Source organism: Paramisgurnus dabryanus, chromosome 5, assembly GCF_030506205.2.
Source record: "Paramisgurnus dabryanus chromosome 5, PD_genome_1.1, whole genome shotgun sequence".
NCBI lineage: Eukaryota > Metazoa > Chordata > Actinopteri > Cypriniformes > Cobitidae > Paramisgurnus > Paramisgurnus dabryanus.
In genome coordinates, this window is record NC_133341.1 from 34,463,224 (window position 1) to 34,476,081 (window position 12,858).

General features: G+C 34.8%; 1 protein-coding gene across 4 annotated transcripts in view; it reads right to left on the reverse strand.

Annotated features, from left to right (window-relative positions):
- The window catches only part of bmpr1ba (bone morphogenetic protein receptor, type IBa), a 61,031-nt gene that overhangs the window by 15,577 nt on the left and 32,596 nt on the right, over positions 1-12,858 (reverse strand). For all 4 annotated transcript variants that reach the window (XM_065251023.1, XM_065251021.1, XM_065251022.1 and 1 more), the window contains one exon: positions 72-222. In XM_065251023.1, coding sequence (XP_065107095.1) covers positions 72-222 — 151 coding nt within the window. The remainder of the gene's footprint in view (positions 1-71; positions 223-12,858) is intronic.

A 12,858-nucleotide genomic window follows, 5' to 3' on the forward strand; every position in this document is an offset into this window, starting at 1 on the left:
AAAACACACAGATGAATGTGTGTGTGTGTGCGTGCAGATGATTTTTTTTTATGGAGGAGTGTATTTCATACCTGCATGTGTTATTGATTGAGTCCTCAGGGCAGTGATGGTAGCAGTAACACCACAGGAAGCGCTGTGGTTCAGCCGGTCCAGCACCTCCTGTCTCCTGACCTTCTGACAACTTCCCAGAATTCCTCAGCAGCATGCTGTCCAGAACATTAGCTGTTTTTAAAACAAAGAGGGAAAGATGTCAGTTACCTCACCAATGTACAGAGGCTGTCTTATCATGTCAGATTGTAATACTATTGTTTATTGTATTGCCCGGCAGCATTGTTTGTGATTTTCACAAGTTTCACAAAATGCCTTCCAGGAAAATTTTCTTCTATAAAAATATAAACATACAAATATATCAAATGAAAGAACAGACCCTCTGCTTTAAAAACAAAAACAAAATGGAAGAAAATGTTTTCATCCTATCTTCATTTGTTCTACTTTTTTAACCTTTTAATATGGGTAGGTAGGTTTCTTCAAAAATATACAAAATTTTGAGCAAAAAGCTGAGATAATTGCATTTTTGTTAAGGAATTTTGTTAGAGATTAGATTCAGAATGATTATCAAAACATACACGAGTTTAACATGTTTGAAAATGGGTTTTTGCTTCAGTCTTTTTATAAATTGGGTAAGAGCACCCCTAGTGGATAATAGCAGAATTACAGATTATCGTAATTAAGGTAATATTTTCTTTTTTTTTTCACTAAAATAAACTACACTGGTATTCTGAACTGAAGAAAGAGAAAGAGGTTGATTGTAAGCCCGCCCACAGCGAAAGCAATCAGGATACTTTCTTTGTCACTTTCTCACTTCATCTTGTCGCTCCCTATGTCAGTCTCTTCAGATATCCGACCTTGTAAAAACTATTCAAATCTGACCTCTCTAACTCGCACATTCTCAAATAATACATTTCCAAAATATTTTACATCATTTGCAGGCAACAGGGAGCCGTTGTTAATATGCGGGAGCCACCCGTAGTGGCCGGGAGAGGTGGGATGTCAACTCAAAAATTACTTTTTTTCTTAGAAGAGATGAAACTGAATATTGCAGATTTTCAAACTGCCAATCAAACCCGTATTTTAAAATAAGAAAAGTCACAGCATCTGGGAAAATAACACCACAGATAATCTTCGAATAAACAAGGAAAAGTTGCCTGAAGACAGTTTACAAATTAAAAAGACAAAAACATTTATTTCAGAAGTATAATGAATAGAAATAAATTTATTGATTAATGGATGTATATAAAAACACCTCCATCAAAAAATAGTTTGACCGAATGCTCTCCACATGTATATTATTTGTTTATCAAAAACTTTAAAATTTGCTTAACCTCGGCCTCAGGCCATTCAGAAATACCTCATCGTTGGCAAAATCAGTTAAACGCCATGTTGATTTTTCAGCAAAGTCCTCTAAGTGCAAAGAAGAAGAATTGAATAAATGATGGCGCACGTTTACGTTAAAGTGCAAGAGTTTTTTTTTACCCATTAAAGGAGGTTTAGCAAATATATTATGATATTGACCAATGATACTTTTTTAGAAGTAGAGATTTTTGAGGGTTTTGAGCGAAAATTTTTGTTAAATACCAATAGCATTTGTGAAAATATGCAGTGAGGGTAGAAGTGAATAAAGAGCTTTGAAGTCGGCCACTTCACCAATCTCACAGTCCAATCGACCACAAATCTCAGCAGAGGCAGAGATCGCGTTCGCATATTTTATCACAGATGAAATAGATGCAACTGAAATACCAATAAATGCATTTTAATGAAGATGTTTACAAGGAGAATCAATGAAGGCGAACTGTTCATTGCTGGAAAAGGATACTTAGTAAATTTTGGGATGTCAAATTATCTTCTGTTGTGTGAAATATAAACAGCTCACAGTACAAATAATTCAGCACTAATACAAAAGTTTAAAATAATTAAATAAAAATACAAATGTCATAATTCAATAACATGTTGAAAAAATATAAAAACTACTATACGAATGACAAAGTCATCAGCTGACATTCCCGGGGCCAATTAGCATTAAGCTGTGTCGTCTCAGCAAGTCTTTTCCCATTATACTTTTCGTCAACGCAGACGGTGAAGAGCAACTGGACGTAACTCGGACACTTTTATAACCGGCATGTATTTCGTGGCGATCACCGGTGATCGATTCTGCACAGAATTTGCTCATCTCAAACAAGCCTATTTACTAATAACCTTTTAAATACATTTAAGTAAAGTTGCTGAAAACAAGAGCCTGATAAAAAACATGCTAGTTCACAAACAAACATGTCAGATGCAATTCAGAGCTCTTCAAGTTAGCAGCCCCACTGTCAAAAATAAAAAATAAAGCTGTCACTGGGCCAGTACCCTTTAAAAAAGGTCCTAATATGTACCATTTAGGTACAAATATGTATCTTTGAACTACCAATATGTACCTTTGAAGTACTAATATATGCACTCTTTAGGTACAAAGGTGTACCTTTTTGAAAAGGTCAACTTTTGTACCTTTATTTCTGAGAGTGCCTACAGATGATTAAAAATGAAATAAATATAGTACACAATATGAGGACTACCAATGACAACCAAATATTTTTTTTGCTTTAGAATAAAATAAATGTAATTTTAAAATTCAACATAATATAAATAACCTTGTTGGGAGAACAATCGTGCTTTGTGCCATTGAGTAATCTGACTGAAGCTGAGTTTCTCTTGTGAGATTGAGAGGTGTAATTAGTGTTCAGAAAGTGAAAAGTTAAGATACAGGCTTGTAAAGCTGCCGTGTTTTTCTTATTCCCACAAGAATGTGAGCATGCGGCCCAACGCACACACATGTATTTGTATTTTTATATATAGATGGCCACAAAGGTGCTTATAGAAGCTGGCCAGAAAACCTCCAGTCAAAATAAATCCACATCTGTGAGCTGTTAAAAAGAGAGAGGGGGTGTTGAAGGATCACATTTATCATTTTGACATTGTGACATAAAATAAAGTTGCTTATTAAGCGGTACTTCTGATTGGTGGTTTGTGCTAAACAGACCATTTTTTTATATAGTTGTTTTATGTCATGCATATCACTCCACAAATCTCTGTTCTCTCACATATTAAAATATTTAACGTCTTAGTTGTTTATTTGATAAGTAGCCATCTATTACGCAGGTTAATGTGCAAAAATCTGACTCTTTCACTAACAGCAAACTGATGTTGTTATTCACTTATGAGTAGTCTAAACTCACTAATGCTTTGCTTATATTAAACACTCAAACATGACACAACAGTCGAGATAAAGAATGAATGCAAGCCCGTGTTTGTGTTTAAAAGCTTTCTAGTGTGTCAAACACACAAAATTAAGGGACGATTTTTAATCCTATGAAGTGCAGACACACTTTTTTACAGATTTGTGAGCGTATACAGTTCGACTCATTTATTACTATGGCTCGACATGGGGACGACAGAGGACCCTGAGACATAAACACACCAAATTTCTCAAACTGTATACCATGCCTTACTGATGCATACATGGCAAGCCTGATCTGGATAATTCATACGAATTCATATGAAGTGAATTGTACAAAGTCGTATGATTATAAAAAAACAATAATAAAACCCGCACCTAACTCAAACGTCACAGGCGAAAGCAAATCATAAAAAAACGAAAAAATGTGGCCGTATGAATTTATACAATTTAGCCACCTTGTAAAATGTACATTTATATTGAGGCATTTAGCAGACGCTTTTATCCAAAGCGACTTACAAAGAAAAGGAAACAATCAAAATACAAAAAGGAAATAAGGAAAACAAAATAAAATATGTATGAATCGGCATGAGATTTCATTGACATGGCAAACATTTTGACTTGTTTCTATACTGAAACAATGAATCACAAACACAGATGGATTTAACCCTCTCGTGCATAGTTAAAAAATGTCCTGTAAATCAGCCATAAACACAGAGGCCACTGTGAGACGTTACGTACAAACACAACAGCCATTCAATCACACAGAAAACATTCAGCACAAAATACAATGCCAACACTGTGTTTCATGAGACTGTCAGAGAGAGCGAGGTATCTTTAATTTTTTTTTCTACATTTTAATCAAATAAAGGTTAAAAACTGTGTACATTTTTTATGATAAGACAATTTTTTTTATTTAAACATAAATGTGCATTTAACTCTTTTCCCGCCATTGACGAGTTATCTCGTCAATTAAAGGTGGGGTGCATGATCTCTGAAAGCCAATGTTGATATTTGAAATAACCTAAACAAACACGCCCCTTAAAAGACCCGCCCCACGCATACGCAACCCAGGCAACCATGTCAGTTAGTAGACACGCCCCTTACTGCTGATTGGCTACAAGTGTGTTTTGGTACTCGGCCCGACTCCCTTTTCCAAAGTGTTTTTCAAAAACCATCCACCCCACCTTTAAGAGAAAACATTTCCCTGCCAATGACGCTTTCCTGGCGAGTTTTTACGGTAATCTGTAATTCTGATATCATCCACTAGATGGCTCTTCCCCGATTGGAAAAAACTGAAGCAAAACGAATTAATTTTTTTTATGTTTTAATAATCGTTCTGAATCTGATCTTTAACAAAATTGCTTCACAGAAATGCAATTATTTCAGTTTTTGCTCAAAATTTGGTATTTTTGAAGAAACCTACCCATATTTGAGAGGTTAAAAAAGGAAGATAGGATGAAAAGTTTTTTTCCTGTTTTGTTTGTTTGAAAGCAGATGGTCTGTTCTTCTATTTGATATATTTGTATGTTTATATTAAGGCTGTCACAATTATGAAATTTGTCTGGCAGTTAATTGTCTAATAAAATGTGATGATTATGACGATTAATTGTCTGTTTTATTGCTTTGACATTTACTTCTTTTTTTTTGTTCATGAAATAATTTTCACACATGATCCTACTAAGAAGATATTGGTACTGGACCACACGTCTGTAGTGGCTGCAAAAAAAAATTACTTATAGCATCCTTCACTTTCCTAAATTTGGAATTGCTGTTTTGGAAATGTATGTTATACCTAGCAGTTCATACTGCTTATCAAAGTTTTGCAACATTTCTTTAAATGTTTTTTTCCACTGTATTGAATGGCTTTACAATGTTGTTTATACAAGCGCTGCAGCTCCCCGTTGTGTTTTTTAAAGAGATATGCAATCATTGCGGTGATCTGAAACAATCGCGATTATTTAATAATTGTGACAGCCCTAGTTTAGATTTTTATAGAAGAAAATTTTCCGAAAGGCATTTTATGAAACTTTTATGAAAATCACAAAAAATGCAACAGGGCAACTTTTTTTAAAAGTTTCTGTAGCTGTGGTAGAGCTTTACATAAGCAGCGCAAAAAGTTTGGGTTGGTGGGTTCGAATCTCAGGGTACACGCATATTGATAAAATTGTAGAGATTGTAATGCACTTTAAATCACTTAAGTATCTGCCACATGCAAAAAAATGTACATTGATTGTGTACTTCAAAACTCATATTTAGGGGTATCATCTATAGGTATTTATTTTAGAACATGTCTTATTTTTAGACCAAAAAAAAAATTTTTTTTAAAGCATGTCATAGTCGACTTTTAAGTGTTTTATTTATTTTTTATGTTTAAAAATATGCAAATACACATTGAAAATCTGCACACACTTTTTACTTAATTTCCTTAATTCATAAAATAAAACACAAACTTTTGATCATGTAAATGTAAAAAATGTAAATTGATTGTGTACTTCAAAACTCATATTTAGGGGTATCATCTATAGGTATTTATTTTAGAACATGTCTTATTTTTAGACCAAAAAAAAATTTTTTTAAAGCATGTCATAGTCGACTTTTAAGTGTTTTATTTATTTTTTATATTTAAAAATATGCAAATACACATGGAGAATCTGCACAGACTTTTACTTAATTTCCTTAATTCATAAAATAAAACACAAACTTTTGATCAGTATAGATCTTTATGAAAGATTATATTTTTTTCCTGGACCTGTTAGAGATATGTTGGATGTGCATACTTTTTAAAACTCGAAAAACATTTTTTAAAACCTATTAAGTTTTGAAATGAAGTCACAGAAAGTCTTTTGGATTAACATCCAAAAAATGCAGAAAGTTTTTTCTGGCTTAGTAACTGGCTATAGTCATTATAATGAGCATGATTAAATAACAATAGAAGTCAGTCAGGTGTCCCAAACACACAGCTAGATGAAGACGTGACAGTGTTTGTTTGTGTGGTAAGAAATGACCTGTAACCTCCGATCCCAAATCCAGCCACATCCACAATCCCAGTAATTCCCTACACGCCTGTCAATCAAAACCCAAAGGCATCAATCAAACCGGCAGGAGTCTGTGGATAATGAGCATACGTGGGTGAATAGAAAACAGATCAATACAACAGATGCAGGAAAGTAAGACGGCGGTGAGAGGACGGGATAAGAAAAGATAAAAGAAGGACTACAGACAAAAGAGAACTACAACTGTGTCTTTATCCGCTGGCTTTTGTCAAGCGAGAGCGACTGACTGAATGAGTCTGAACTCAATCAAAATCTCTTTCTCTCTGTCAGCAGGACGATTGAATAAAGGCCCAGAGGATTGAGATTTTTACACAAAGAGACACTTTTCATCTATTCACGCAGTCTCACAATCACAGAGAATCTGTCAGAGAACTCCAACAGATTCCTGCTCCACATTCACACTTTCATCTACATGTCTGAGTCGATTATAAAGTCGGTGAGGAATGTTATGACTTATTTTTTCAAACTACATAACTTATCTGTGGCATGCTGTCCATGACCATGGACGATAATTTTGACATCCTTCAGTTTGTAATGCAGAAACATGAAGCTCATATTTGGGTTTAAAGCACTTAAATTCTTCACCAATGCATGTGTGTTATTTAAGTTGTACGTTTTTAAAATCGTGCTTTTAAAGTGGGACTATTTTTTAAGGTGGATGCACATACAACACTCCTGCAATCTTGTAATAAATGCATACACTCACACCAATCACCGGTTTAAGGAAGCATCGTGTCAACGTGAACGTGTAGTGTCGATATTCGAGCGGATGGTTATGTTTATGCCGAGACATAATTGACAAGGTCATCTCGAAACTCGATCACCTGACCCTGAACATTCCAACGGCTCGCCGCGCAGATCCACACATCATTGCCACCTCACGGTATGAGAAATGTCAAATAAACACGACACGTTCAAATAAACTGGGGAAGTTAAAGTCAATCTTGAATTTCACGTTTACGGTAATGATGAGGAAAAGAGGAAAGACCTTTACAATCTATGTAAAGCATCGACTGGTGTCATTTTAATCTGTATAGCGCTTTTCAAATTCCATGTTGTTTCAAAGCAGATTTAGGAGAAAATCATGCGTTAATGTCTGGAAGCTCCAGTAAGCAAGCCAAGGGACTGTCAAAAACAAACTCCACCGAGTAAAGAGAGAAAGGAGGCCTTCTGCACTAACTTGGAGCCTGTAACACATCTTCCTCTGTTTTACAGGAGCTGCTAGTTTCCTCTATGGACGCTCAGCAGTGATAAGTAGATAAACAGGTGTTTTTAATCCTAGCTGTTTCTTTTCTGGGCACTTCAGTGGAGCTAAAGCACTGTATGCACCAACTAGCATACAGTAGTTTTATAATGCAGAAGAGGTCCTGCAAATTGTTTTGGTTGTTTAAGTTTACATTCATGCATTTGGCAGACACTTTTATCCAAAGCAATTTCAATTTTATACCTCGAATCCACAACTTTTTGCTGCTAACTGTATAGCTTAGTGGTAGAGCGTTGGGTTAGCAGTGCAAATGGGTTTGAACCCAGGGAATCCACATTAAAAGTACACATATACAAAAATCTCTAAGGGCCGATTCACACCGGCTGCATGCTCGGAATAGGACCAACGCCTATTTTTCACGCCACACGCAAGCGTCTTCGAAGTGTCAGGTCAGTTTATCAAAAGGAAACATACATAGGATAGTAGCAGCAGCGCCGCGTCAGAAACGCTTCTGGTAAGCAAGGGCATAGAAAACGGCACACAGGTGCCATGCGAAAGACACGCAACAGACACGCCACGCAGCCGGTGTGAAGCGGCCCTTAGTCACTTTGGATTAAAGCATCTGACAGATGTGTATATGTAAATGCTAGGGCTGTGTATCAGCAAGAATCTGGCAATACGATACAAGGGTTGCTATACGATATGACACAGTGCGGTGCTGTGTGAGACGTGATATATTGAATATTTCTTATTTGGCGAATAAAATAGGATATTATTTAATAGGAAGCTGTCATCAAGAACAAACCTAACCAAGTACTTCCTGTCACTCTTCAAGTTTAGGGTTCGAATTATGTCCAAGATTATGGGGGTCCCCTAGCTAAGCTCCAACAATTATATTGGGTCCTTCAATGCCCATAGGAGGTCCTGGACCACCCCAGCCTCCCCTTAATTGGAACAGTTAGTTTAGAGATAAGAAGCCATTGATCAAAACTAAACACCTCCCATGAATTTTGTGATTTAAAAAAAAATTATACGGCATGTTTTTTTTGAGAATAGATGTGTCAATGACGTGAGGTTCATTATTTTCAATCAATTAAATATTAAAGGGTTAAATTTGGGTAAAACAACTTGGTTTTGCATGTCAATTTCAACTATTTTACGTTTTGACCTGTGAATAACTTATAAAAACAAGTTAAAATTGTTAATGTTACATTAAATAAAAATAAAAAAATTACATTAAAGAAGCAAAAAAATGTTGATTTGACAAAAATGCTGCATTCTTTTTACAGTGAAAGCATAGTTTATTTCACTTGTACGTGTACGCAGATGTTTCATACATGTTTCATCATTATGACAAAATGCAATGCTGGGCTAAATACTACATCTCCTGTACATGCATGCGCAACCTACACGTACAAAGTATGCACGGTTACAAAAATCCTGGTTGCACATGCAGTGCGTACTATTCTGCCATTGATCAAAATTAAACAACTCCCATGAATCTTGTATGATTAAAATAAATTATATTGCATGTTTTTTTTTTTGAGAATAGATGTATCAATGACGTGACGTTAATTATTTTCAATCAATTACATGTAAAAGGGTTAAATTTGGGTAAAATAACTTGGTTTTGCATGTCAATTTCAACTTTATGTTTTGACCTGTGAATAACTTATAAAAACAAGTTAAAATTGTTAATGTTACATTAAATAAAAATAAAAAAATTACATTAAAGAAGCAAAAAAATGTTGATTTGACAAAAATGCTGCATTCTTTTTACAGTGAAAGCATAGTTTATTTCACTTGTACGTGTAAGCAGATGTTTCATACATGTTTCATCATTATGACAAAATGCAATGCTGGGCTACATACTACATCTCCTGTACATGCATGCGCGACCTACACGTACAAAGTATGCACGGTTACAAAAATCCTGGTTGCACATGCAGTGCGTACTATTCTGCCATTGATCAAAATTAAACAACTCCCATGAATCTTGTATGATTAAAATAAATTATATTGCATGTTTTTTTTTTTGAGAATAGATGTATCAATGACGTGACGTTAATTATTTTCAATCAATTACATGTAAAAGGGTTAAATTTGGGTAAAATAACTTGGTTTTGCATGTCAATTTCAACTTTATGTTTTGACCTGTGAATAACTTATAAAAACAAGTTAAAATTGTTAATGTTACATTAAATAAAAATAAAAAAATTACATTAAAGAAGCAAAAAAATGTTGATTTGACAAAAATGCTGCATTCTTTTTACAGTGAAAGCATAGTTTATTTCACTTGTACGTGTAAGCAGATGTTTCATACATGTTTCATCATTATGACAAAATGCAATGCTGGGCTACATACTACATCTCCTGTACATGCATGCGCGACCTACACGTACAAAGTATGCACGGTTACAAAAATCCTGGTTGCACGTGCAGTGCGTACTATTCTGCCATTGATCAAAACTAAACAACTCCCATGAATCTTGTATCATTAAAATAAATTATATTGCATGTTTTTTTTTTGAGAATAGATGTATCAATGACGTGACGTTAATTATTTTCAATCAATTACATGTAAAAGGGTTAAATTTTCAAAATACATTTGCAGATTACTTGCATACATTCTCTTTTTTGAGGACCAAGTTTAAAATTTCCGGTTTTATTTAATTTTGAAAGAATATTTGGGGAATAATAGCAAAAATGTCAATGTGGTGTAACCAGTCTGTGTCAATTGGTGCAATTAGTATTTTTTTCAATGAAAATATATTCATAAAAATGTGGAATAAAAAATAATCATCTAGTTTGGTGTAATATGATTTACATACATTTTATATAATTTCTCAAATATTATTACGAAAACTGTTTTCAACATATGTCAGGACAAATATTACAAAAAAAACGGATTAAAATTTACATTTAGATAAAATAATAAAATTATATATTATGATTATGCTTACATGCCATCAAGGTGGATAATTTTTTTAATACTTCTCATTCTTTGGCGCAATTGGGGGTTACACCATTTGACATTTTCAGGTCCATTCAATCATAACTTTCATAAAAATGGTGCAAATGTAAATTTTTATTGCACAAAATCAACATAAATACCCTATGTACATTAGATTAAAAGTTTTTTTTAAAGATTTTTGAATTTCTCATCTTGCCAAACCGTTTCTGTCAATGACCCAGTTACAGTGTTGAAATATCCCGATATGCACATGTAGCAATATTTCCTTCTTGTAAATGCTAATGCAATGCTCTACAAATTGAGCTACAGAAACATTATTAAAAAGTATTAACATACAGTTGCATGTTTACTGTTTTTTAAAACCACATATCAATTGTAATACCATGCACCTCGTGCATCATCACATGGTAACCGGTACTTTTCTCAGTGCTGACCAGATGGACCAATCACAGCTGTCCCTAGATAAATCCCTGAATGAAGTCATTTTACAGAGATAGACCCGAGTGCATTTCCGATTATATGTCAGGCATCAAAATGTGGAATGAATAGTTTGAACGATTGAACTTATCAGCCTTCAAAGGTCTCCGCTAAGAAATAAAATGCCCAGAGATTTGAACATGAACCTAACAGTTGTGCCTCATCATTAGAAAACCATTAAAAATACAGTAACACACGGCTCCAAAAGGCTGACAACACACATATACACACAAAGATGGAGTGTGTATGAGCGCTGTTGTTTGTCGTTCTGCTGTTTCCTATCGTTAAAGAGCCATTAATATATGATGTAAGTTCAGGCTCCAGACTGTCTCTCTACATGCACATACACCTGAGCAGCATTCAAAGTCCATTAAGTGTGTTATCACACAGAGACCGGACACTTTTTCAAGACTTATTCATTCACTGGAGTGAATACATACACAAACACACTCAGACCTTTCACATCTCAAAACATTTTGAGCTCTCTCAGCAACACACAGATTGCACGAGAAACACACTCGGAGTCGCACCTCTCACAGCATCTCAAAAAATTCAAACCTCTCAAAACATTGCACAGATCAGACGAGAAACACACTCGAACCTCTCACAACATCTCAAAACATTCAGATCTCACCCAACCTTGCACAGATCGCACTAAGAGAGAAACAAAACAAGTACAAATATGCTTAACATTTCATCCCTCTTAAGTTTGGACCATTCTGTATCTTGGCAGATCAAACATTTTAATAGAGTCAGACATGGGCAATGTTTCTAAAATTGTCCAAACTGCTCAGACACACAGGAGAATATTTAAAAGAACAATGCACTTATGTTAACCAGAATAAAATTACTGTTTGCATACAACAGTATCCAAAAACAATTTCTAAAAAGAGGACGGCTGATTTAATTGCAAAGCCAGTTATCATTAAAGCACAATATGACCAAAAACTTGCATTCCTATAAAATATTTAGTGTATTACTGAAGTTTACTTATATTGTACAATACTTTGCAACTGAAATGCTGTCTTTGGTTTCAAAAATCAATAAATAACCAACTCTATTGCTTGGTTTTCTCTAGGCTGTGTACGTGACAACGTTTCCAAAGAAACTGGGAAAGTTTTATGTGTTTTGGCTCTTCGCTTAGACGACAATGCCGTTTTGGGGTCCTGCAAACGGAAACTTGAAGACGGGTTTCAAGATGCAAGTTTTTGTGAGCACCTTGTCATTTCCATAAAGTACGAAAATACAAATCTGTGATAATGGTGACATCATGCACATGTGTTTATTTAATCTATAGACATTTGGGATTCAACAATGGTGGCCTACAGGACTGTGTTTGTGCTGCCTGAGATACTAAGTTTATTTACGCGTATCCAACAAAGTTTTGCAAAAATGTGTCGTTTTATGCCTGGAGTAATGTTTTTTGCCTTTTTTACGTGTTTCGTCGAACACACAGCTTTGTAACACTGAAAAAAGTTAAAACATGTTTTTGCAAGTCAATGTTTTGACCTGTGAATAATTGGCATAACTTATAAAACAAGTTGAAATTGTTTAACTTAACTTTTTACATTAAAGTAGCAGAATTTTTTTTATTTTTTTAGTGAAAGCTGTTTATTTGACTCGTACTTGTGAACACAGATATTTTGTGCTTTGCTACATCCTACATTCTCCTGTACATGCATGTGTGACCTATGCATACAAAGTATGCACGGTTACAAAAATCCTGCGGTGCACGTGCAGTGCGTGCCTATTATTCTGGTGACAATATTTGCATCACGCAGACCCTTGCGTATGCTTAAATACGGGACTATACTTAGTTTTGCAGTCCAGGGTCACTTATTATCCGTCTAAACAAAACTGATTAAAGCTTTCGCCA